At 53.3% G+C, this 26,954-nt stretch overlaps 2 protein-coding genes across 2 annotated transcripts; both read right to left on the bottom strand.

The window, feature by feature from the left end:
* Positions 1 to 769: 769 nt before the first annotated feature.
* Positions 770 to 25,340, bottom strand: Wfs1 (wolframin ER transmembrane glycoprotein). Its single transcript, XM_032916520.1, has 8 exons — positions 25,236 to 25,340; positions 17,678 to 17,917; positions 11,221 to 11,303; positions 9,658 to 9,802; positions 7,913 to 8,083; positions 7,348 to 7,428; positions 5,664 to 5,815; positions 770 to 2,695 (listed from the first exon to the last, which is right to left on the bottom strand). The coding sequence occupies exons 2-8, from the start codon at positions 17,910 to 17,912 to the stop codon at positions 890 to 892; spliced, it is 2,673 nt and encodes an 890-aa protein (XP_032772411.1). The 5' UTR covers positions 17,913 to 17,917; positions 25,236 to 25,340; the 3' UTR covers positions 770 to 889.
* On the bottom strand, positions 19,189 to 19,550 carry LOC116912454 (60S ribosomal protein L35a-like). The gene has a single exon (XM_032916521.1). The coding sequence runs from the start codon at positions 19,548 to 19,550 to the stop codon at positions 19,218 to 19,220; it is 333 nt and encodes a 110-aa protein (XP_032772412.1). The 3' UTR covers positions 19,189 to 19,217.
* Positions 25,341 to 26,954: the final 1,614 nt, after the last annotated feature.

Below are 26,954 nucleotides of genomic sequence, written 5' to 3'. Positions count from 1 at the left end.
ACACACACAGACAGACATATAGACAGACAGACAGACAATGCTCCCTGTAAACAGACCAGAAAGCAAGGCTGGAGGTTTCAAACCTTTTATTTCGGCTGCCTTAGAACTTTTTGCTTTTGGCTCTGCCACACTGAACATAGCCAAGCTTACCTATGTACTGAGAAGGACACTCTTGCACTGTTTCCCAAGTCCTGGGGTACTTAGAAGAGATCCCTACAGACTCCCTAACACCCTCAGAGATAGGACAGCTCCAAGGCAGACTGTAGTGTTCAGAGCCCACTTTGGACATGCTATACCCAAGTAGGAAGCCAGGCAGAATGTGACCACTGGGGACAGCCCAGGAAGGTGAACCACTGTCAAGGCTTAGCAGCAACCAAATAAATAAGAAACACTACCACGAGGTCTACATAGACACATATTTGGTTCTTTGAAAAACAAATCCAACACAAAGTAAGGAAAGGGCAGGAGGGCAGCATGAAGAACTGGAGAGGAAGATTCGTATCTGTAAAGTGCTCTTCGTGACAGGGTCTTTGGGGCCAGGCTTGGAGGTCCAGCTCTGTGGGGGAAGGGCAGGATTGTGAAGGGAGAAAGCATGCAATTTCTTACGACACTCGGCATTCAGAGTGGACAGTGCTAAAGAGAACCACCCTCCAGCAGGCTCTGGAGCACAGGTGAGCACAGAGCCTGGGGTCTCATGGGATCTAACCACACGAGAGCGGAGTAGATAGTCACATACACGCACGCACACATACACGCACGCACGCACACACGCACGCACATACTCGTGCACGCACACGCTAGGCACGGCACTGCTCCAGCTGGCTGGGTGGCCAAACGGAAGGACCTCACAGCAACATGCACCGAAGCGTCCTCCAGTGGCAGACACTCCTCAGGCGGCAGACAGGAATGGGAAGAAGAAGAAGTCGAAGGCAAACTTGAGGGCACCGTGCACCGTGCTACGCCAGTCCTGTTCGATCTTTACGTGCCTCCGGGCAGGGGACAGCTGTGTCATGCAATTGAGGCAGCTGATGGCCTTGAGCTCGAAGACGGGCCACTTGCTACCCAGGCGGCCCTCGAGGATGGTGCTGAACTCGATGAGGCTGCCCTGACGCAGGTTCAGCAGCACGTCCTTGAACTCGCTGCTGGCTCGCAGGACGATGTCCTTGGTGATGTCGTCTTCTTCGTGGCCGCGGTTGCCGTTGGTGCCGAAGGGCATGCCCACTGTGATCTCAAACTTGTAGCGGTCAAACTTCTTGATGTGGCAGGGGTGCTTGGCCAGCTGCTTGAGACGGCAGAGCTCCTCCTCAGCCGTGGACGTGTTACCAGAGCTACAGGATGGGTAGGCCTCGCCGTACAGGCAGCGCATCCAGTCGCCCAGGAAGAACGGGAGCATGTTGATGGCCGACTCGGCGCTGTTGTCGATCTCGGTCACTCGGACATACTTGAAGCGGCCCGTCCACGTGACCCTGTGGCCCTCCAGGTGGCTGCACAGGATCTGGGTCCGGGCCATGTTAGTCTCCTTCCAGGCCCGTGGCCCACACAGGAAGCCATATTGCTGCCAGGTGAGTGTGGAATTGTAGACCTTCATGCCTTCCGACCGGTACACGTAGAACCAGCAAAAGAGCAGGATGGCCGTGAGCCACACCAGAATGAGCTTCACTATGGAGCTCCGCGTCAGGGACTTGACCATCCCCACCACCGAAAAGTTGGCCTTGGTCCACCAGCGGAAAAGCAGGGGGACGCTGCAGATCACCATGGTGACCATGATCTTGGTGAGGTCCAGTGACAGGAACCATCGGGCAAACTGCACGGTGCCCATGAGGGCAAGGCCAGCCACCAGGATGGGGAGGGCAAAGAGGAAGAGGAAGTAGCCGATGGAGGCACGGACCAAGCCCAGGCCGGTGGACTGGAGCAGGATGACCACGGACAGTTCACACCACATGAAGCACACCAGGTAGGGCACCAGGTAGCAGTAGGTGCCCTTGAAGTTCCTCAGCTGGGCCATGCGGAAGAAGAGGTAAAAGAGATAGACATAGAGCAGGCAGGGGAGGCTGACATTGAGGATGATGAAGTGGCCGATGGGCACGGTGAAGAATGTCTGGCCGAGTGCTTTCAGGAAGGGCCAGTCCACGGGCATGGTGGGCAGAAGGGACAGCAGCCCAGCAGCCACCTCGGTGACCAGGGCCCGCCTGGTGTAGGGCTCGGCGGAGCTGCTCAGACTCATGTAGCTCGTCACCGTGAAGAAGGCGGAGACGACGGCGAGCTCGGAGCACGGGATGCAGTCCTTGCTGGCCAGCGGGAAGGAGAAGATCACGAAGACGACTGACAGCAGGAAGTGGATGTAGGGCTCCAGGTGGTTCCAGCCGAAGTTCACTTCCGCCTGCTCCACGTCTAGGTTGGGCTCGAAGCGCAGCAGCAGGTCGGTGAGAGTGCGGAAGTTCTCCCAGGCCTTGCTGTCCTGGAACACTTTGAGGGTGCAGATGACCATGGACACGAAGGACAGGTAGAAGACCACCAGGGGGATGAAGAAGGCGAAGAAGTCGATGGTTAGGTTGCTGATGATGAAGAAGAAGATGAGGGCGTTGATGTGATGGGTGGGCACGATGGTGGAGAGCCAGTGCATGCCTGCCTTGGAGGCCACGTCAATCAGGTACTCTTTGATCTCCATGATGGCGTGTAAGGGGTACTTCACCACCTAGCGGGAGACAGAGAGCTGAAACCCACTGGGGCAGGAGCCTCTTGCCATCCGACATGGACAGCCTCTTGTTCCTGGTTCCGTACAAGGTAAATGCCTCACCCCAGGTTTTCCCACTCCCTGTCCTGACAGATCCACCCTCCAGGAGCACCTCCCCCACTCGATGCTCCCCATACTCCACAGTCCCTAGAGACCTGCCTTCCCCTAAGCCCTATACCTCCATCCTGAGAACCCTTGCTGGCTTGAATGAGAATGTCCCCCAGAGGCTCACGTATTTGAAAGTTTGTTCCCAGCTGGTGGACAATTTAGGAAGGGTTAGGAGCTGGAGCACTGGAGGTGGGATTTAAGGTTTTAGAAGCACACACTGGGCCCAGTCTTATTCTTTCTCTAGGCCTGCAACCTGCAGATTAAGATGGAGGCTCTCAGCTACTGCTCTGCTCCAGCGCCCTGCCTGCCTGCCAGCCTCCGTTGTAGAAATGGACCAACCTTCTGAAACTGTAAGCCAGTGCCCAATTAAATGCTTTCGGATATAAGTTGCCTTGGTTATGGTGTCCTTCACAGCAATAAGACAGTAACTAAGACGCCCACCTTCTGCTAAGGTGACTAGGGACTTGCACATCCCTACTGTATCTAGGGGAAGTCACCTAGGCACCCGGATCCCCATCTACCCTCAGGACTCCTGCTTCATGATACAATAGTGTGCCAGGTGGTGGTGGCACATACCTTTAATCCCAGAGGCAGAGTCAGGCGGATCTCTGAGTTTGAGGCCAGCCTGGTTTATAGAGCAAGTTCCAGAATGGGCAGGGCTCTACAGAGAAACCCTCCCGGGCACCAGCAAAAACAAAAACACACCCACATATACAAATATATATATATATATATATATATATATGTATGTATGTATTATATAGTATATATGTGTGTATATTTATATATAAAACATATACACATATATGTATTTTATATATAAATACACATACAACAGCAGTGGGTTTCCCATCAGCCATCATGTCCCTCTCCAGCATATGGATATCAACACTCTGACTCAGCTTCCTCAACTGCCAAAGGGACAGGGACCGTTACTTCATAGGCCACACTACAGAGGGACCGTTACTTCACAGGCCACACTATATGTAACATACAGGTAGCATTATGAGCCCCAAGGAAGGATGGTCGGGGAGGCTCAGAGAGCTCAGTGCCCCGCCCTCCCACTGACACTGGAAGCCGAGAGCAGGACACTGCAACCCAAGCTGACAGGGAGCATGGCCACCTTTACTCAGCACACCAGAGGCAAGTGGCAGGAAGCCAGCTTCTGCTGAAACCTGAGAGGAAATGTCCACATCAGATTTTCTGTAAGTTAACGTAAAACATATAGGATTTAAAAATATTAAATTTGCTTATAAGAGGTCACCCTGACTCCCTGGGCTTGAGGAAAACTGCTGGGCATCTAGAACATTCTTTGTGGGAGTCACATCAGTTCACAGTCCCCCTGTATGTCCCTTGCAGGAGAAGGCATGGAGGGCTGAGGCAGCCCGAATGTGAAGACACCTGGGAGGGCTTCCTGCTTTGTCTCTGCACGAGACTGGCAGTGACAGCCCACAACAGGGATGGCTCTAAACATGGCCACACAGGGCCTTGCTTATCTCTACACAGACTTTAAATCTCTCTCCTCAAAAGGACTTCTAGATCTCACAAAGCTCAGGCACATCCCTGTGGGGTGGCGGAAGGAGGCCTCACAGTGCACACTGGAAAGCTCTTGACCCCCATTAGCAAGAGTGGGGCTCTTCTCTCCCAAGAACCACACAGACTGCGCACCCCAGCTTCCTCCTCTCCTAGCAGGAGCACCATCTGGGAATCCTGTCTGTGAACACGCTCAGTCTAGTGTAGACTGTGTTCCTCACAGCCACGAGCCTCTAAGTCAGCCCGATGCTCAGAACTTTCCCAGTAACTGTCCTTTCTGCTCCGGACCGGCTACTCATCCTCAGGGACAAGGTGAGGCTTTACCTGTCAACAGCCTGGGGGCATGGCTCGCACATGGTCTTCTCTCTCTGGAGTGCTGTGGTGAACTGCTCCCCACTTTCTCTCTTACTTCTGCCCTGTCTCCCCATCCCCTGGGGTGACCTGCTTCACACTCTAGTCCCCTGTGAAGACCGTCTTGTCACTTCCTAGCCAGCAGACCCAGCTGCCCCCATTTTAACTTAGTTGCCCCAATCTAATCGTACTGGTATGTGTGGATGGTGTCTTCTTAGCCGTCAACACTGGAACTGAGGCACACACAAGCCATGTGCTTCATAACGGTTCCTCTGCTCATAGGCCCGTGTGTGGGCCCTGGCTTTGGGGCCACACTGCCTGAAGCACTTACCTGGGTCAAACTGCCCAGTACCCAGGGATGCTTGCACTCCTGCAGCCTGAGACATGGACACATCTGACCAGGTTCATAACTGACCCGGGGCAGCTCTGCAATGGTACTACGGCCACACCCTGTGTCTGCACTGAGTCCCAATGACAGTGTGGAGCCTGGTCAAAGCAGGGTACATTTCTCTATCCCTCCTATTCTTCTTGTCTCCCACCAGTGTCTGTTCTCCCAGCTCACCCTTGCTGTCCCTGTATGGTAGATTCAGTAACCAGGCCCGTGGCTGAGCTGGCCCAGACACTAGCACTTGGTTTGGGGGATGGCATATTCAGAGAGTGGCCTCTGTCCTGGGCCACAGACAGCGTCACTACATAGTCAATCTTAATGTAAGTGTAACCCCAACGCCTCAGCCTGCTGCCCTGGCATAAAGGCTCTGACTCTACCACCCGAGTATACTGTAAGACCCCGCCTCTGCTTTCTGAGCCGAGGCACCGCCTCACACAGGAACCTCAGATGACCCAGGGGACCCAGACCCGGGTATGTCTGTAAAGCTAAGGGCCCCTGGCCTGCAGCTCCCAGGAGTGAGCCAGGGTGCCGGGCAGGAGCTGCACGTACCTTCTGGCGTAGTGGCAGGTCCTCGGGGCTCTTCCCTGACAGCTCGTCTTCATCTTCATCCTCATCCTGCAGGAACAGGTTGTTGGGGATGATGCCCTTGGCATACTTCTTGGTGAGCTCCACAAAATCGTCCAGAGCAATGTAGTTCTTGGCTGAAGCACAGAAAGATACCAGGTTCTCCAAACCATATACCCACTGTGACCCCGATACACACATGACACAGGATGGCACCCTGGGGCCCAGCTAGGTTCAGGCACAGGACCATTCCTTGGACAAAGACATAAAAAAGAACCTGTTTGGGAGGAAGGAGTTTGTCTGCTGTCTGTTACCTGCCCCCCCCCCCGCCTCTAACCTAGGCAACATGCTACATGTGTGAAATGCCATGCCCGTCTAGTCCTTAATGCCTAAAGCCCACTTTAAGCCAAGCCCTATTGCTAGACCGTCAATCAGCTGCTCCCCAGCACTCTTTGATGCCCTTCTCTCTACCATGCTGGGCCTCAGGATGCTGGGGACTAACTTTCCTGAGGCCACCCACCACCCGACCCTCCATACAACAGGATCTGTGGGCTTGCCATACTCTCCGACTCCCATCCATCATGACCCAAGAAAAGACCTACTACACACCCATTAGCTCCTCCATCCAACAAGACCTACCATGTGTCCGCCACGCTCTCATCTCACAGCGTTTATAGAAGGCCAACATAAGTCTGCCTTTTGTTCCCACCCCACCAGGATCCCCTTGAGGGCCTACTGTGTGTTTGCAAACCTTCTAGGTCACCTTATCTGCCAAGAGCCTACTATGCACTGGATGTTTTTTTTAAGCCCTGGGAAATGCCAAGGACATGTAAAAAAATGTAGCATGTGCTAAAGGTTGGGCTCCCAGCCTTCAGGGAAGACAAATGCTAGATACTCATAGAGTCACCAAGAGCCATGGCCATGTTGGAAGCTCTCACTGAGCTAGCTCAGGGAGGCTGCACTCCGGAGTTAACATGATGAGTCACAACTGTGAAGCCCTGTCCCACCCACTGGGCCTCACAAGGATGCCCTGGACTTAGCTCTCCTATCAGTGCTGAGAAGCCCCTAAGATCTGTCCATCTTCTCAAGGAATGGAGGCTGAGCTAGTGAACCACAGATCCCACCCTTCCACACATATGACGCCATGGTCTAGTGTCTTCTAATTCTCTGATTCTTTGACATTCCATTCCAAGGCCACTTCCAGCTCCTTGCGTCCCCAGTCTCTCTCCCATCCCACATGGGTGCTGCTAACTACATCTGCCTCACTGGGACACATCCCACACAACGCTCTGGTCCCTCTCCTGCCTGTTTACAGAGCTGTCTCCCTTTCAGGTCACTCAGGCACCAGCCCCGTCTCTGGTCTTCACCTGGTGAGGGCCGTCACACTGAAGGTCTGTTTCCCACCTGAGACTCCCAGAGTACAAAAGCTTAGGTCCCAGGGGCCAAAACACTGTCACCCAAAGAGACTGAATGAGAGTCCATTTAAGTGCGAGACCCTGGGAGGGGACTCAGGCTAGGACACACGGTTAAGAGTGGGTGCGGTGCTGGGTGGTGTGCGGGAAGCAGGTAGCAGGACCGCAGCGCAGGGTGGACATACTCGCAGGGTGGACATACTCGCAGGGTGGACATACTCGCAGGGTGGACATATTCACAGGGTGGACATACTCACATTCACTGCTCACTAGACGCTCCAGCATGCGCCTCTGCTTCTGCAGGGACTTGGGGACGGGGCCTGGCTGCGCCCCTCCATCTGTAAGATCAGAGAGGATTGGAAGCCAGGGCTGCTGAATTGTCCTGCCCTGTAGCCCACTGGGTGTAGGAGCTCGGGATCCTGGGCTATCACTGTTCGCCGGGATCACAGGGCTTGGGGTCTCATCATATGCAAGGGCCATATCCCTGGGTAGCCACTTCTGAGCCATCACGAGTAGTGCCAGCATATTCAGTGATGAGCACACCCACAAACCCTTTCCCTCTTTGGCTGGCAATGCCCCTCCTTGACTACCTTCAGTCAATATCATACACTGGGCAGCTCCCTGGGGGTGAGGACCAGGTTCCTGTCACTCCTTGTATCTCTGGTCCTAGAGCTCGATGCAGCCCAGTACACTCTGATAAATTGATGAGCAATAAATGAATTTTATAGTCTTGCCAACATGCCGGTCACCTCCCAACCTTGGGGGCCCAACCCCCACAGGAAAGGCAAAGGGAGAGCGGTTGTTAGTGAGATGCTGGCCTACCCTGCTCGTTGACCTGCCCGACATTCTCCAGCAGCTCAGACACAGCCACCTGCTTCTTCTTCTTGGGGTTGAGTTTCCAGTACATGACCAGGGCAGCCTTGCGCACTGCCCTTTCCAGGTCGGTCTCAGAGGATAGCTGCTTCACCTCGGCCTCATTCTCAGAAGTGATGCCTGACAGAGAAAGACATTAGCAAACCCATACCTCACAGCAGTCCCCAGGAACACTCCAGGAGGCTGGCCGCAGGGATGTGAGGGAGGTCTGACTGGCTTCTTTGACTCAGGGTGGAGTGGATACCTGCCACCAGAGCCCGTCTGAGCCTACCCCTGACAGCACCCGTCCTCCAGGCCGGAGGCCAGGCTGGTCTGGCAATGTGTGAGTGTCCACTGAAGCACAGGGCTGCTTGTGCTCGTTTCTGCTCACAGCTCATCCGTGGGGACACTCATCAGCAGGTACTATAGAGGTGAGATGCAAAGCAAGGTGCTGCGGGACCAAACCACAGGTCTGAAGAGGACCAGGCTGTCTAAAATGGGGGTCTGCAATTACCAGTGTGAGTGTGGCAGGGAGGGGACATCCTTGTGCTCACAGTGATTCCTGGGCTGAGGCCCTTCCCGGGGTAGCTGGGAACACGACATCTTCTACACAGAACACAGAATGCCAGAGGTTCAGGGGAGTGAGGTGAGCGGAGACAGGGGCAGGAGCTGTAGAATGGCATCGTGTCTCTTGGGAGGATTGCACTTTTTATCTGCCCATGAATCTTGAGGTAGGAATGCAGGCCAGGGCATGCAGGCCAGCTGAGCCTGTGCTGCCTCCTCTACCCACCCTTCAGGGTTATGCCCCTGCCTCTGCTCCCAAGCAGCCCTGGGAACCACCGGCTCCAGATCTGGTTATGTGGTTTGCTCTCTCCTTTGCTGGCCAGCTCTAGGTTATTCCAGCTGCCGGGGCCCGGGCAGTGTGGTTGAGACATCCTGGCTGACAAGATTTAATGGGGAAAACATTCCTGTTTTTGTTTTGTTTTTCCTTCCCCAAACCACCAGGCAAGTTGTCAAAGGGAAAAGATTCTGATACTAAATGTAACAAATGTAACATTGAAAACACTATGATTTGTAGAGAAGAAAAGAAAAGATACAAAGTACCTCTCTGGACTTTGGGTTACAAGGAATCTGTATCCTTGTGGCTTCTTGATATTGCAAATTTTGCACAGCAGCATAAAAATTTACAGTTAAAAATAAATGTCAAGGGGCTGGAGAGATGGCTCAGGGGTTAAAAGCACTGAAAAGTTTTTCCACAGGTCCTGAGTTCAATTCCCAGCAACCACATGGTGGCTCACAGCCATCTGTAATGAGATCTGATGCCCTCTTCTGGTGTGTCTGAAGACAGTCACAGTGTACTTATATATAATAAATAAAATCCTAAAAAAATACATAAATATCAAAACACACAACAGCAAAAACTATGTGAAGCACCTGTGTCACCTCTTCCTCAGTCTTGGAGTCTGCAAGACACTCACAGTCCAGGACACCTGGGAAAGATGCCTCTCTCTGACTCTAAGATTTACAGAAGTGAGACCTCATTAACTATTTCTTGTGGACCCCAAGCACAGGACAAAGGACATGCAATTGGTCTAGCTTGTGAAGTGGCTGACAGATTTCAAAAACCTCTAAGCCCGAGGAGACGACCAGAAGTGCGTCTCCCTTCCCAGTGGCCTGGCCAGCACTGCAGTGCTAGAGGCCTCACACAGCCTCACCTTTCCGGTCAGCTAGGCACCGCCTCAGCAGCTTCACGGCCTCCCGCCTGCCCTGCTTGGCCGCCAGGATTAGCCAGGCAACAGCCGAGCAGCTGTTGAGTTCTTCATCTGCATCATTGGCAAGTCGTAGGTAGTGTTTGCCCACCTAAAGGCAGAGACATCCATCATTCCGGCTTCTGGGGCTCTGCCCTCTTCACTATGGGGCAGGTGTGGGACCTTCTACAATGATATAATCATGGGCTCTATGCCGTGTTTAGCTCCTTCTCTTGTTCCTGCCTCCTGAGTGCTAGGACTCCACTGTGGTCAGAGAACTAGAACGGCTGAGTCCATTTGCTGCCTCCCCAACAGCTCATGCTGAAGAATGGCCACCAGGAAAGGCTCTGGCCTTAGTCCAGATTACTCCTTATTGTTATAATAGAATTATTTTTATTAAAATAACCATTACATTTATTTATTTAGAGGATCGTGGGATTCAGTTCTGTCTTCCTATCATATGGATGCTGGGAACTGAACTCAGGTCGCCGGGCTGAGTGGTTTCACCAGCTCTGACAGATCTACTGGAGCACAAGCTTGGCTGCTGGCTTCCATGTTGGCATGACAGGTTTGCTCTTTTCCATGGGAAGTTTGATTAGTTTAGACAGATTGTAGAGTCCCCAAATATTTACTATCTGGCCCTATGCAAAAATGCACCAATCCAGTCCAATCTTCCCACTCTACAGATGGGCAAAGTGAAGCCAAGAACACAGCACTGTGGATGCTCTCTAGCCAGAGGCACAGGCATGGGCTGGGAATAACTTCATAGTCCCTCAGACACAAAGAGAAAACTTTCCTGGTGTCTCTGTGTAGATGCCCTCCCCCTTCTTTGAGGGTTGTAGGGTGGGAAACTCCAGGAGTCACTTGCTTGAGTCACTCTAAGCCCCTGTGTCACACAGTGACACCCCTCGCCCCCCATAGGGTAGGCTGAGGTGAGGCTGGAGGCAGGGTGGAGTCCTCCAGCATTCTAGACCTTGGGATGGAGATTAGCAGGGAACTTGGATTGGTATGGCAGCCTTCAGAGTACTGATGGAAGGCTGGAGGAGACGAAAACCTTCTTGGCCTCCATTGCAGTAAAAAAAAAAAAAAATGGGCCTACTGATTCACGCATACCAGGGCATGATGAGGAGAGAAAAGATGGCTGATCAGGTCTCTGTCTTCCTCCCTGTGTACTTGGGTCCTGCCTGAGTTTCTCCACTCTTGACTGTCCTATCCCACAATGCCCTGGGCAGAGTGGACCTTCAGCTGAGACAGACCCTCCTAAGGGAACAAGCCTCTTGGTGGACAGGAAGGGTGTCTTGCAGGAGCACATGCCCAAGACAGGATGTGTGCAGGACCAGAGTGGTGAACAGAGTTATACCAGGAAGGGATTGAGGGAGAGAGAAACCCACCAAAACCTAACCAATATGGAGGCTGGTATAGACGTGCTAGCTCCCTGTCCCCACAGAAGAGACCAGAGCCACAGGACACCAGGCTAGACCCATCGTGCTGGGGTCATGTCCTAAGATTTCCCCAGACACTGGTCCTCACCTCTGTCTGTGCTTTGGGGTCTCCAGCCTTGGCCTTCTCCAGGATTTCTTCAAAGGGGATCTCCACATCTGCCTTCATGGGACCTTGAACATGAGGAGAAATCAGAACGTCACACAGCCAGACCTTACCACCCGTCAGTGGAATGGAGGTTGGCTCGCCCTGCTACCAACTCTCACTTTAACACTGAGGCAAGAGGCAGGAGCTGAGGCTATGACAGACAGGTTGTCTTCCAATGCCACCAGCAAGCCAGGACAGTGGTAGCCGATTTAGACTGGGGGCGTGGAGACTGTAGTCTGAGAGGCCTGAGAGAGCCAGGGTACACACCAACACTCAGCAGGCTGTAGCTTTGGGAGGCACGGCTGATGGGCATTCTTTTTTCCTTAAGAGTGGGTATCTTCACTGACGGGGCTGCTCTGACAAACGCTATAGACCGGGAACTTACAAACTGGAGTTGATGGCTTAGGGTTCTAGAAGTGTGAGAAGTCCGGTTCACAGTGCCTGCAGACTGGTTTCAGAGGAGCCTGGTTTATAGCTCGTGGTGGCACCTTGCCCTGTCTTCTCTTGGAAGGGGTGAGATAGCTACAAGGGCACTAATCCCATTTATGAGGCTCTACCCTTACGAGCTCATCACGTTCTAATAAGAAATTACTTCATCCAGGGCTGCACGGAAGTGCACACAAGCCCACCTGGTACCTCCTTGCATGAACAAGTGCATGGTTCAGGGATGGACACAGTCAGGCCTCTAGATTCTACACTGGGCCATCCTCTCATGCCAGACTGACTCTGTGGCAAGCCCTGACCTCTGTGAGCCCCTAGACAGGGCCCTGCCCATCTCTTCAGTTGGTGCTCACCCACAGGCCCCATGCACTTGGAAGAATCCTTCACGGCTTGCTAACTTGGCATCTCTGCTGGCCATCTCAGAGGCCCCTCTGCCGCACCATCCTTTCTGCTAACACCAGCTCCTTCATCCACCCCGCCCCCATCTGTGCACCGGACCGGTGTGGTTCATTACACTGGATCTAACTGGTCTCCACGCCCCAGTTTCCAGCAGTACAGGTCAGCAGACTCAGAACAGAAAGGAAGAGTGTGCTGGGCAGACAAGGGAGCAGCAGTGAGCAGGTGCATAGCAATTCTCTGCCCCCTACACACCAGCCCTGCCCTCACTCTGCTGGCAACAGTGCTGCCTGGCTGGGTTTGATTCACTGAAGCAGCAAACGGTGGGAGAAGCTCTCATCAGGAGCAGGGCCATGCTCAGCCACACCAGGCAACCTCTGGCATCTTTCCCTACCAGGCCTGACTGCACCAGGCAGTCTCAGAGGCAGCCTTCATGCAGCGAGCCAACTTACAACTTCAGTTCCTTAAACTTCCCAATGCATGCTAAACGCTCCCAGAAAAAAACTTTATAAACATGCGACCAGTAAATCTAGCACAGCATCATGTCTCTCACATGCTGTGCTCTCCCCACTTCTCCATCCCTGGTTCTAGGTCCTTGGCCTCCAGTGTTTCTGTCCCTCTCATGACAGCCATCACGAGGGATTACGTTGATGAGCAAGAATGACAAAGGCACCAGGGCCACATCACCCTGGTGGCCAGAGCAGAGGATCAAATGTACCAATCAGGGTTTTCCCACATGGGGCAGTCAAGGGCACTTGGCTGAGGGACTCCACAATAAACAGAGTAATTGGGGCTACCCTGGGCCAATGGGGTTTCCCACGGAGGATAGCCACGTTGAAGGAGTCTCCCACAGGTGGCTGGGGATACTCATTCCTCCACACAGGGCAGTCAGAACTGAGAGAGTCCCCCACATGGGGCGACCAGGGTCACTCTGGGCTGAGGGGTTCTTCAAAAACATTTGAGGCCTGCTTCTCTGGCTAGCAAAGCCTTAGGGAAGGCACAAAGGTGGACAACTGCTCAAGTGGCCAGAACCAGGCTAAGGCACTTGGCTCCTACCACCAACCCAGCAGATAATACTGGGCCCAGAAGCCCAGACACCAAGCTGACGAGACTCCTGTCCTTGTCACGGCCCACTCTGAGAATCAGTGAGGACAGCCATGCTGTCAGCTCAGGTGACATGATGACTGGTGACACCAGCCCTGCCTGAAGAGACTTCCTGGGGAGGCTGACATTAGAGGCTTGGAATGCAACCAGAGGCTGAAAGTAACAAACAGGAGCATGCTGCCAGATTTTCAGAAGACTCAGAGAGCATCAGCACGGACTGGGTCACGAAGTCTACTTGGGGACATCAGCTAGGTCCTAAATGGCCAACAACGTGACTCAGAGGGTCACTCAGTTGTGTGGCCTAAGGTCAGCAGGGATAATGTGTTCTCACACCCACATCTACATTGGCCCTCACACCTAAACAGTCACGGTCCTACTGGATGCTCTGTGAGGCCCAGAGATCGCAGAGAGGCCCAAAGGGATGAGGAGAAAAGGAGATAGCCTGTCCCTGAGATCCATGCTTGATCCAAGGTACATCTAGGCCAGGACTGCAGATCCACACGGCACAGCCTCCATTCCTTCCTCCTGTCACGCCAGGGCCCACCCCGTGCAGCACTGATGGGGCCAGGGTAGCGCCGTTACCTAACCCATCTGTGAGCACTAGGCAGCTGAGGCCCAGTCAGCCCTTCCACCAGAGGTGCACAAGAGCAGGACTACATACAGCATCAGTGGACCAGGCTGAGCCCCCCCCCCCCGCTGTGTCCACTGTCACCAAGGTCACCTAAGGCCACCTAGGTCAGTAGGACCAGGCGCAGGGCTTCTGCTTGAGCAGAGTGACGGACTCCTTGGGCCTGAAGATCAGGACACCTAGGAGAAGGGGCTGGACTCCTTTGCTGACTGCTGGGCACAGCTGGAGACGGCTTATATCGCAGCATTGCTGGGACAAAATTCAGAATGGATCCATCTCACAGTTCAGCCATCTCCCCTGCTCCCTCAGAGCCTCCTAACTTCCTGTGGCCTTCCACTAGCCCTTGTCACTGGTCTCCTTTGCTGTCTGGTTTCAGGAGCATCCAAGTCCAGCCATGATCACCACCACCAGCAGCAGCAATTTCTTATGTGCTGAGTTGCCAAGGCTAACAGCAGGGTCAGGAAGAATGAGTGTACCAGCAAGGTTCTATGTACCAGAAGCAAGTCTGGGGGACAGTTGGAAAATGGGGACCCCTAACTAAGCAGCTCTGTTCTGTGTCCTAGGCTTTGAAAGGCAATCAAGGTGATCTCTTCTCCAGGAAACTTCAGATGCCCTGAACAGTACATAGAAAACCCCAGGTTCCCTCAGGGGCTACGACCAAAGTCTCCAGCACTGAGATCAACCCGGAGGACACAATCACTCACTTATCACCATACTGCACAGGCCTGGGAACAGTCCTACAGGGCAGGCATGGGCCTTGGAGCCTCTGTCACCAAAGCCTGGCAGGCCACCCTGGGGAGAGATAACTGACTTGATGCACTTGATGCAGACTGTGCAGTACAGTGAGGGGTCCCTGGGGACAGGGATTCAATTCAAAAGGCATACACCATGTCCTCTGTCCTTGGTCACCAAGTCCCTGGTGACCCACTGGGTAAGCACAAGGTCAAACTATTCCTAACTCCTGCTTCTCTCACCCTAGCAGGGGACCCTGGGTCCACTGCTCCTTTTTCCCATTTGCTTTCTCATCTCTGAGGAAATGGCAACAGGTGACAGTGCCTGTCCCTGGGCCTGAAATGGGGCTGGGGCTGGTGCTTCAGGAGGCCTGAAGAGGTAGCATGTAAAGAGGCACGCAGTAGTTCCATGTTCATTAACTCTCCCTGGCAGGAACTCTCGGCCCCCACTGCTCCTGCCATCAGGGCGGGGCCTACCATCACATACCAGTGACCAGGGTCACAGAGTTGAAGCTTGGACCTTAAGGACTGGGACCTCCAGACTGCTAATCCGCCTGGCTGGCTCTGCCCAGCACCACAGTGGGCAGAGCACAGCTGACACCTGCTTCCTGGTGGTGTCTGAAACCCACAGTCTGGGCCTTTTACTAAGTTACCCAGATTGAAACCCAGCTTTCCGGCCATGGCCTCTGCCCCCACGGTCACACGATATCAGAGAGAAGGGGTGGGTGGCATTTGTCACTGGGCTTGGATCTGGGCCAGGCCTTGCCTACCTTAGAGGCAAAGCTGAGGGACACAGTCACCCTCCCTCTCTTCCCCACTCCCCCTCCCTCTCTTGCTGAAGATTGATTTATTTATTTTATGTACATAATTGTTCTGTCTTCAGACGCACCAGAAGACAGAAGCAGATCCCATTACAGATGGTTGTGAGCCACCATGTGGTTGCTGGGAACTGAACTCAGGATCTCTGGAAGAGCAGCTCTTAACCGCTGAGCCATCTCTCCATCCCCCACAGTGATCTTTTAAATAGACTCATAAAGCGAAGGGCCCACGTACAGGACAGGGTTGAGGGTGATGCTTCCCAGGAGTCTCAGCCCCGGCCAACCAGGCTGAAATCCTTTCTGCTCTGCCAGGGAGGCAGCCAGAGTGGTCCCGTGGGCCGACGTTGAAACTCTGGGCCTTCCTTCGTCTGCGGACAAGCTGACAGACAGTGTATACCCAGGAGGTGCCAGGTGGGGACCCTGCTGGGTCAGAGTGGTCATTGATGGCCTCTCTCAGGGGGAAATGGAAAATGCCAACAGCTGAAGCAAAGTGACAGCAGAAACTGACCAGGAAGGGATGGGTTACCCCATCACTCACCCCTACCCACTAGGCCCTACCCCATCTCTCACCCCTACCACACCAGGCCCTACCCCTTCACTCACCCCTACCACACCAGGCCCTACCCCTTCACTCATCCCTACCACACCAGGCCCTACCCCTTCACTCACCCCTACCACACCAGTTCCCTACCTCATACCACACCAGGCCCTACTCCATCACTCACCCCTACCACACCAGGCCCTACCCCATCTCATCTCTCACCCCTACCACTCCATCACTTACCCCCACCACAGCAGGGACCAAAGGGAGCCTCACACTAACCCAGCCATATGTAGCAAGGGATAGTCTCAGCATCTGCCTGGCAGTAGCAGAGGCCACATAGGCAGGCATCCCCTCCGTACAGTCTGTGGGGAGAAGTAATTTGGCACAAACCGTCCCTCAATGATGTAGCTCCACTCTGAGACCAGTCTCACTGAGGGGCAAAGGCCCAGGGACACCACACACTGGCACGCGGTGTCAATCAAAACTGCAAAGTGCACGCAAATGCCAGGGAGGCAGAACTAGCTGGAGGGGATGGGCCTGGTACACAGGATCTAGGGCCTGCTTGAGTCAATGCTAATCAGTTGCCACCAAGGGGCAGCATTCCCCTCCTGCATTGTGACAGGCCATGCCCACTCTCCACGTGGTCCTCAGTGCTCTTTTCTGACAGGCTCCTGTCCTCTGCCCCACAGGTCCCTGTAGGACGGACCCTGTCTTGCACTGCTGGACTCTGACTGCTGCCAATGCTGATACCAGTGCTCTCACTCACTTCACAGGATGCTAGCCTGGCCCCACCCAGCCCCGCCCCTCAGGTCCGGTGTCTCACATTGGAGAGGGGCACATGCTACCTGAAGGTGCAAGAACCTGGGGAGGCCAGAGGCCGACGAGAAGTCCCAGTGTGATCACACAGACAGCCCCTGTAAGGCACAGAGCCCCACGCTCAGTCCTCAACCATTAAACCACCCACTATGTCTCAGGATACTTCCAAACCAGGGGCCTGGGTAGCAGCTATTCCCAGGGCTAAGTTTTCACCCAGCAATGTGGGTAGGGGTAGGGGTGTGTTTGCGTGTGTGTGTGTGCACATACCCATGCATGCCCTCTGACAGGTGCCAGGCTGCAACAGAATATGTAGTTCTTTCCACAGGTGGAGGCTGGGACGGGCTAGCGGTAGGAGACCTCAGAGCAAGTGGTATTCCAAAAGGTGAGGTGAGCAGAGCACTTTGGGGAGGTTCTCAGTGGGCAAAAGGGAGGTGCTAGACTATGAAGGCTACTCTGAGGGATGCAGAATGACAAGTGACAACCCAGAGGTAAGACACAGGACTGGCAATAAGCTCCCAAGCCACTCTGAGGGCTGGGGGGATCCAAGGAGGGCCACAGAGAAGGCAGGCTTGGGGTTGGGGATTTAGCTCAGTGGTTAGAGCGCTTGCCTAGGAAGTGTAAGGCCCTGGGTTGGTCCCCAGCTCCGAAAAAAAAGAACCAAAAAAAAAAAAAAGAGAGAAAAAGCAGGCTTGACTGTGAGCATCTGTGAGCCATGTGGCCCGCCTGTAACTGCTGCACAGGGGGAAGGAGAGAGATGCTGACTGCAGGGATGGCCATACAGTTGACAGCTACACACGCTCTGGATGCTGCAGCCTCAGTACCGCAGAGTGCCCTGCCTTGAGCTTCTGTAGGAGCCTGGCCTGTGTGCTCCCCCTGCTCCCCCTGCTGTGGGCTAAGGACTGAAGAATGGCTGTCTCCTTACCAGCTTTATCTGTCCCTTCTCGGCTGCTGGCGTGAGGGGCCCGAGGCTCCGGCGTGGTTGCTTCCCCAGCACTTCGTCCAGCACTGGAGTCAGCTTGAGGTCTAGGAGCACGAGGCGGTTCAATCTTGTCCTGCTCCAGTGAGGTAGTGGCATTGAGCCGGGCCCGGGCCTGGGGCTGTGGTGCGGGTGGAGGAGGTGGGCCAGAGGGGCTCGGAGGTGGGGTGCCTGAGCTCATCTTGCCTGCAAACAAAGAGGAGGATTAGACACACACAAAAGGCCCTGAACCAGCCTGGTGTTAAAGCAAGAACTGGGTGTGACTGCCAAGCTCAGCTTGCCTAGGCTACCCCACAGGGCAGCCTTGAGTTCCCACCCCTTGGGTCAAGCAGGGTGACCCTGGGCTTTTGTGCCTTCATTTGGGAAATGAGGATGACGCTGATGATACTGTGGTACACTGAACATAGGGCCTGGCCATGGGGGATGCATGGGACCTACATGTGTCACCAGCATCTGTCAAAGTGGGCCTCTGTAGACGTAACAGCTGAAGTTGTTGGAATGAGATCACAGAGGCTTAGGCTGGTCCTAAGCTCAGTGGGCTGTTTCCTTAGAAAGAGACATGGCCCAGGGGCCACATGGAGATGGACCAGAGGCTGAAGTAAGACAACTGCAGGAGAACACACACCAAGGTCTGACAGCCACCCCAGCAGGTGGAGAGGTGAGCACGGCCTGAACACAGCTTACTTCAGCCTTCTGATTCCATAACTGCAGACAACGAACTTCAGTAAATGCACTGATTTCTAACGGAAGCTTAAACAAATGAACACAGGGGCTGGAGAGACAACTCGGTTATCTTCTCCTCCAGAGGACCTGGGTTCAAATCCCAAACACACATGGCAGCTTACACCTATCTGTAACTCTAGTCCAAGGGGGTCTGATGCCTTCTACTGGCCTCTGTGGGCACTGCATGCATGCACATGGCACACATGCAAACAGGTAAACAAAAACGCTCATGCATAAAATAACGACAAATCTTTAAAATAAACATAAGCAAGCACCCTGGTACAGGAAACATTTGTGATAAATCTGAGGTGGGCCACAACTGGTGAATCGGGATTTGAAAGCAATTCTGGCAGAATCCTGGAGACCAGGTCCCAGCTCTTAGCGCACATTACAGAAAGCCGGTAGTGGTGTGAGAGGTAACATCTAGAAGATCACAGCGGGCAATCGGTATGAAACACAGGTCAGCAAAGGGGCCTTGCACGTTGCTTAGCAACTTGGAAAATAACAGATCACCATAATTAAGGCAGCCATGAGCAGTGATCAGAGACTGTGGAATAGCAAGCACTGGAGGATCCAAAACTTAGAAGGACTTTGAGGGTGCAGATCCCTAAAAATGCTGGACCTTGCACACGGGAGTATGAGGAGACCACTCCTCAGATCCCAAATGACCCCCCTCAAAGCCAAGGCCAAGTTTGTCCTCTTCATTACTTTTTCTTTTTTTCAAGAGCACAAATCTACTTTTATTTATTTACTCTCCATTAGTTTAAATCCGGGATGGGTACAGCATCACACGGATTCTGTGTCCAATGGCCTTTGCAGGAAGGTTGCTTTGGAATTTGGCACGAACCATGCCATTGTTTCCATGGGCCCGAGTGACTTTTCCCCAGATCACTCTGGTCTTGTTTGGTTTGCCTCCAGGAGTCACTGTATTGTTTTTTGCTTTGTACACATAAGCACACCTCTTGCCTAAGTAGAACTCAGTTTCATCTCCAGCATAAACACCTTCAATTTTAAGAAGAGCTGTGTGTTCTCTTTGGTTCCGGAGGCCTTGCTTGTAGCCAGCAAAAATGGCCTTGCACCGCAGCCTTCCAGACATACTTGCTTTTTTTTTTTTTTTTTTTAGAAGTCCTGTTCCCAGCAGGCCTCCAAAGGCGCCAAGATGGCGGAAAGCCTCTTCATTACTTTTAAGGGAACAGGCTAGAGAGTCTGGCAATGAGGAAGTAGAAATCTGATTCAAAGGGGCCCTGATCTCTTGGCCGGAGCTCCCAGCGTGGGACCCTAAACAGCCATGGGCCTTTCTGTGCCTTTCCTTCCATGCATCAAGGAACCAAGGACATAATTCCTCACTGTGAGTGAGGTCAGGGTATCCAAGACTAAGTTGCAAGGGACCAGGTCTCAGCCTCTATCCCTGAGCCTGGCCAGAGAGCTCCCCGATGGACGGTTTCCGTACACTGTGTCCCTGGGAAAGCCAGAGATGTATCCAGGCCTACACGCTAGACACAGGCTTGTCCATTTCTGTTCCGCCCCCAACTATGAACGGATCCCATCGATGGGAGCTTTGTCCAAAGAGCAAAGTAGATTTCAATCTAGCATTCTCCTGCACAGGGCAGAACCCCTAATTCAATTTACTTTCTTATTTATGTTTCTTTTGAGCCCTTATTTTAAAACAATCCCTAGGGGTATTTAGAACCAAAAGCGTGGCCAAGCCTCATGAATCTGCTTGGAAATCAACGCAGGACTCTGACCTGTCTTCCAAATGCAGGCTTCTGGGAATGACAATGCCGGAAAACCCTGTCAGCTAGCCACAAGCATGGCCTCAAGGGGGCATGTAGATCCACGGGAACTCAGACCAGTGGGGGACTACACATCCGTAGGAGTATCCAGAGCCATGAAGATATGCAAAACAGCAGGACTCACACCCACAGGAGCCCACAGACTCAAGCGGGGTCCACAGCCAGCAGTGACTAAGGGTGGGGCTCTCACACGGAGAGCCCCCAGACCACCTCAGACTCTAGGAAGGTAACCTCCAGGGATGACTCCTACCCCAGACATAGAAATGGCACTTGTCATTAGGCAAAAGCATTGCTCAGTCCTCCCGTGCGTCTTCTGTTGACTCCTCCAAGCCGAGCAGGTAGGAATGTACCATCCCAGGTCACTGGTGAAGAAACCCTTCAGCCTTCAATCTCATCCATCGCCCAGACCCCAGACACTGAGGTCTGAAAGGAGGAGGAGCCTAGCTGAGGTGCCTAGGCTGGGTGCTAACCCACATCTGTGATTCCTCCAACCTCAGCAAACACTTGGCTGAAAGAGGCCTTGCCCCCTCCCCATCCTCCTCCAGGTCTCTTCACTGACACTGGCTGTCATTCCATAGTACCAAGCAAATGGTGCCTCCATGTTTGTGCCTTGTCATGCCCTCCTTCTGGGAGCCCTCTCAGCCCTCCCCAGCACGAAGCCCCTCAGTCACAGCTCTAGCTACATGTTCACATGTTCGACAGAGTTTCTCAGATGCTGCTATTGAGGTCCTAAACAGGCCCTCAGGGCTTCTGTCCAGCCTTCTTTCTGTGATGGAGAAGAGACCACCTTCCTGACAACAGGACATCACTTCATAACCACAGGTACCACAGGGTGGCTGGTTAGCTTAGTCCCTGCCTCAGTTTCCCTACCTGCACATCAGTGTGCAACGGGATTTGGTAAAAGAGAGGGTCACCTATAAACGGTGAGGCATTTTAAAACAAACCAAAACAGAACCAAATGAACCCCCTAAATGGGGGACTGGGGAAATCGTTCAGTTGGTAAAATGCTTGCCAGGCATAAGGTCCCCGGTCCCAGTGATGGCTCGTGCCTTTAATCCCAGCACCTGGAAGCCAGAGACAGGTGGATCTCTGAGTTCAAGGGCAGCCTGGTGTACAGAGCTATTTCCAGGACAGCCAAGGCTAGACAAAGAAACGCTGTCTGGAAGAAAACTAAACAATCAAACAACCAAACAAACACAAACAAACAAAAGCCTTATTCGACAATCCCAGTGATGTGGACGTAGAGACAGGCTGATCCTCAGAGATGCAGGTCAGTCAGCCTAATCTAGTTGACAAGCTCCAGGCCAGTGATAGACTCTTGTCTCCAAAAACCAAGGGGACAGTGACTGAAGAACAATAACTAAGGTTGACCTCTGGCCTCCCACAAACACATGCATTCACATGTACATCCATGAGCACACACATACACATAAATGCACGCACATGTGTGCACACATTAACTCACACGCACACACACACACACACACACACACACACACACACACACACACAGGCAGTGCACGCATACTCACACCCCTGAGTATGAACACCTCTTCTTTAGGGGAAAAACACCTTATAAAAGGAAATGTCAGGGAAGCAGGCTATGGCTGGCTGCTGTGCTCCTAGGTAACTTACTGTGAGCACACTGCAGCCAAAGCAAAACTATACAAGATAAGAAATCTGGCAAGGCAGGGCGGATGCGGGGGAATTCATTTTCAGGTTCTGGGGTTGAAGGCCAAGCCTAGTTTAGGTCACAGAGCTTGTTAATTTAAAGCAATTTCCTGGAATTATTGGTCACAGAGACCCAAGACACAGCCATGACACAAAGGGAAGGCCTTGCCTAGAGCTGGAGTGAACCGGGAAGACTGAGCTGCACCTCAGGGCATACACTAGGGCTTAATGAATGCAGGCTGAGACCTGAGGCACACAGGACACTGGGGACTTCACGGCTGAATGACCTTAGGCAAGTCCCTCCCCAGGGCTGGAAACCCCTGGCTGTGGAAGAAGAGCTTCATCACCCAGCTCTGGCCCCAGCTCCACAGTGGCCAGAGCAGTGGCTTAGAACCCATCTTTGAGTAAGATCCCAAAACACAAAGTGGCCAGCATTCTTTCCCTGTGAGCGCCAAGGCATATTTTTATCCCAACTAAACACAAATGCCAGCGTCAAGGAGCTGGGCTGAGGAGTGGCTATCCTCAGAGAGGCCACCCTGGAGAAGCTGCCTGACTGCGATCTACAAAGGCTAGGGCTATAGGACTACATGGAGCCCTCTGGACCAACTCCATTCTGTTCTGCAGGGAAAGGTGTCAGTCTCTCGGTCCCTTGGTTACACGTCCTGGAAAGTCAAGACAGCCAGCATTTCCAACTCCCCACTGTACTCCTGCAGAGCTGCCACAGAGACGCATCCCCCACAGCAAACCTTTAGTGTCCAAAGAGCCCGGCGAAGAAGTCCTTAGCCCCCACAGCACAGCCTCTAACCACGATCTTGTATAGAAAGATTCCAAGACAGGAGACAAAATATAATATCGTCAAGCAGGATTTTAAAATAGATTTGGTAATCATCCTGGGTCTATTTAGGATTTTAAAAAATTATCTGTAGGAAAAGAAAGAAATGTCCCTCCCCCATGACAATACTTGCTATCTCTGGGCAAGGAACATAGATGGTTTTATTTTAGCTTTAAAATTTCATTTCCTTAATTCTCTGTAATGCACGCGGAGCATTCGGGGAGCTGAAATGAAGCTTTCTTTTAAACTCCACCAGTGACCAAGTCCCTGGCCTGTGAGGTCTGCTCTGGCCTGGCCTGACCCAGCCCTCTGGCATAGAACTGACCCTCAAGACAAGGTCACGAAGCCCTTGATGGCTCCCAGGTGCCTATTTTTGCCCAGAGTATTAAGTCCAAACCAAGGAACAGTCCAGCTCTCCCAAGGTGACAAGTTCATGGGAACAGAGGGGGAGTGAACAGGGAGGGGCATGGGCTGCCATGGTGGACAGTGAAGATATCATGTCAGGCACCTGCGCTGGGCTGGCTGCGTGGGGCACTGGGCCTCCCTGTCCAGCAGAAGATGCCCCACGGGTAACGTGTAAGCATCTAACTTGGTGGGAAGGTGTTATCTAGTTAGACTGTCCGAGATGGAAAAGCCGTGGAGATAGACTGGGCAGACGCATGGTTCTCATTTAACCATGGGAAAAGCCAGGTTATGGACTTTGCCGAGGCCTGGCTGAGCCTTCAGGACAATCAGAAGACAAAGGAAGATTTTCAACATCAGATAACCCCATGCCCTGGGGGTGGGGGGTAGATAGACAGGCAGACATCAGCCCTCTGGAGCCAGAGGAATGCCCGGCTAGGAGATCCCATAGGCCGGAGGAATGTAAGAACCATTGAGGGTGGTTGGAGCCATGGAAAACCAGAGAGGAGAGTGGGAGCCATCCAGGCAGAGTGAGGGGCCTACAACAGGGGCAGCACTCGGGTAGAAAGGACATCAAGAAGGAGGGGAGATTGTAACTGGATTCAGTAAGGGGAACTAAGAAGTGGGAACTTACAAGTGGCTTGGCATGTGGCTGGGGGCTTTAGCCCCCTCCTAATGTAGGAAACATGAGAGAAGGGGTATCTTATAGAGAACAGGGCTCCTACCCATTTCCACCGCATTACCAGCAGGGACGAGAATGTGTGTGGCATCTGACATATAGCGTATGTGTTTCTGGGGCCACGATTGAGCTACGTCTCCAATGGGACCAGCCCCAAACCTTCTGAAGGTGTAAGGGAGGCCGCTGGTACTGGGGCGTTCCATACATTTCCACCTGGGAAGGAAGGTGAGGGGTGTCTCTACCCAATCCTGCCTGTATCTGAGGAGGTTCAAGGAACATTCAGGAAGAAACTGGAGCATAAACTCTCTCTTGATTCCTAGTCAGATGAAAAGTACATGCAAGTGTCATCAGTACCAGACAGACAGAGGTTGAACAGGTGAGGGAAGTGGGAAGGTAGCCACTGTGATCCCCATGGGCTTCAAACAGCTCTGAGTGAATGATGGATCCTGGAGAGAGTAAAGTCCCAGCCAACCTCCTGGGGGCTTTGTTCAAGGTGACAGAGGAGGGGCTGCACCTGCTTGCTGGCGGGAGTGGGGGGCGGGGAGGGGGCAGAGATTCATTAGCTCTGTCCATTAGGTGTCCCAAATCTACTGAGCCTCTGGTGTCAAATGGAAACTGTAAGTCCTACCCCTGGGAGTAGGGGCCCAAGGGCGCGGTGGAGGGTGACGGTGGCAGGGAGCTAGTTCCAAGAAACCAAAACACTGGTTTATTGGACTCTCATATAAGATCAACTGACAAAATGCGGTGAAAGGACACGGCTCCATCACACCCAGAAGTGTAGGGTAAGATTTTCCAGAAGGCTTCTAGTCATCTGACCAGAACGTAAGTTCCTCAAGGTGCGGTGCATACCAGAACCGGTGGCCACATCACGGCCAGCGGGTTCCTAATAGGGTGGATAACTACAGGAGGGTCCCCAGGATTCCTGCTGTCCTGCCTCCTTTACTGAGAACCCGAAGAGGGAGAGAAACAGTCACGCGGCTCCCGGGTGGGCTGAGCCCCCACGCGCCCCAGGGATCAGGTCCTGCATGGCCCTGTGCAGGGTCGGGGGATTTAGGTCTTGATGGGGCAGCTCTGGGGCGTGGGCAGCCTCAGACCCGCTGTACCATCCGCAGCGCGGTGTCGCGGGGAGATTTGCCGGAGTGCCGGGACTCCGGAGCTGAGTGAGAGGCGCTCGGCTTGGGCACAACTGGCTCAGTTGGGACAGTAGACACCTCGGGCTCCGTGGAGCAGCGAGAGTCCTGGCTTCCAACTTCTAGCAACTTGGAGTAGACTTGGGGCCCCGCCACCCATCAGGAGAAACTGAGGCCGGGAGAGCGACGCGTCCCAGCGCTCCGTAACCCTCCCCAATGCTGCATGCCCAAGGCCAATGCCAAGGCCATGGCACAACGACCCTGAAAAACTCACCAGCCGCAGTGCTGGGCCTCCCAGCCCGCCGCGAAGTTCCTCCAAAACCGCGGAGATTGCAGCGGCCAGCTGAACAGGCGGAGCGCGGCCCTACATTCAGCGCGGCCCTGGGAAGGGGGCGGGGTCTGGGCGGGGCCTCTGCCACCCTCCATTCCTGAAGCGACTCAGAGGGAAGAGTCCCTCTGAGTGGCCGACATGCCTGCCAATCACTATGTGCTCTCGCGAATCAAGGTGCGCCTCGCCTTGCTGCGACTTGCACTCTCGGGTCGCCAGGAGGACAGATGGCGCCGAGAGGGCGGGTCCAGCCGGCCCACAGTTTAAAGTTTCCAAGTGGACTCGGCCCGGCCCTGCCCCCTTGCTGCCCCGCCTCCAGGACGTCCCTTTCCTGACCAAAGCTCGTGAGCCTGCCTAATAACAGGTGGTTGGACCCAGGAGCAAGACTCGCGCCACCTTTAGCCCGCCTCTGCACCATGAGGCCCCATCTTCAGACTTCAGACCGGCTATTACAATGCTGACTAACGTCGCGCACTTCGTGCCGGGCGTCCTAATTCCGGGGCATCGAGAAACACAGAGGAGGACTCCCCAGTGTAGCAACGAGTACAAAAAAGTGTGGCACAAGAATGTGCACGTGCTACCAAACCCCAAAAGCAAACTATAGCACGCTTTAAAGATTAGCCAGGCGATAATGCAAGGATCAGGCAGTTGAAAGCCCCCTCCCTCTTTTTCCCCCTCGGGAGTGTCTAAGAGGTGTGGTTTGGAGATGAAAGCTACAGTCCAGTTTCCATGCTCGTTCCTTTCCTGAACCGCACACCTCATTGCACAGAACCTGTTCCCGTGACCTGCAGCAAGAGTTCAGACTGAGACCGCACTGGCTGTTCATCTTTGGGAGCTGCACTCCACCCACTGAACCAGTACAACCTGTGTAAAGCACGGGATTCACCAAATCCTTCGACTCTTGCAGCTGCTCAGGGTCTAATCTTCTCAAGTACCCCAGCTAGGCTCACAGAGGAGGAAGATTGCCCCAGCAGAGTGATTCTTTAGAAGCAAAGATTTTTCAGGTTCACCCCTAAGTTTGGGGTGTCTGTTTTGGGGGGGCGGGTGTAGTGGCAAGTTCAAGAAGCAGGAGCACCAGATGGCAGTGGCTTTTTCAGAACTATAGCCTTGGCTTACCAAAACAAGTTGCTGTGAGTTGCTGGAGGAAAAACCTCCCAATATGGAAAAGGAAAAGTGGCCCCTGCCATAGCAATTCACATTTCCATGGTAACCAATTGTCTTAATGCATTTTCTGTTGCTATGACAGAATATCTGGGACTAGGTAATTTGCAAAGGGAAGAAGTTTATTTGGCTCATTGTTCTGGGGGTGGGAGAAGCCAGGATCAGACAGCACGTGGCAAGGGCCTTGTCCTGCATCAACATGTGCAGGGGAACAGAAAGAAGGGTGGGTGGCACCAGAAGAGTAAAAAACCTAAGGCGCCACTCTTTGTAACTAATTAGTGCACCCCCTCCAAAAGACTTCAACTCCTTTCACAGCCTAACCACCCATTAAAGGCTTCACCTCCTCCGAACACTTCACAGCTAGAAACAAATGTCAGTGTCTGCTAATGTAAATGTAGTTTAACGGACACATGAAAGTTATACAGGTGTATGAGGAGCACATGCACAAACACGGGCACGCACACACACACAAACACAGGCAGAGAGAGAGAGAGAGAGAGAGAG

The sequence above is a fragment of the Rattus rattus genome, chromosome 11 (genome assembly GCF_011064425.1).
Source record: "Rattus rattus isolate New Zealand chromosome 11, Rrattus_CSIRO_v1, whole genome shotgun sequence".
Lineage (NCBI taxonomy): Eukaryota > Metazoa > Chordata > Mammalia > Rodentia > Muridae > Rattus > Rattus rattus.
The sequence above is the reverse complement of the archived record's forward strand: the minus strand, read 5'-3'. Positions and strand labels throughout refer to the sequence as shown.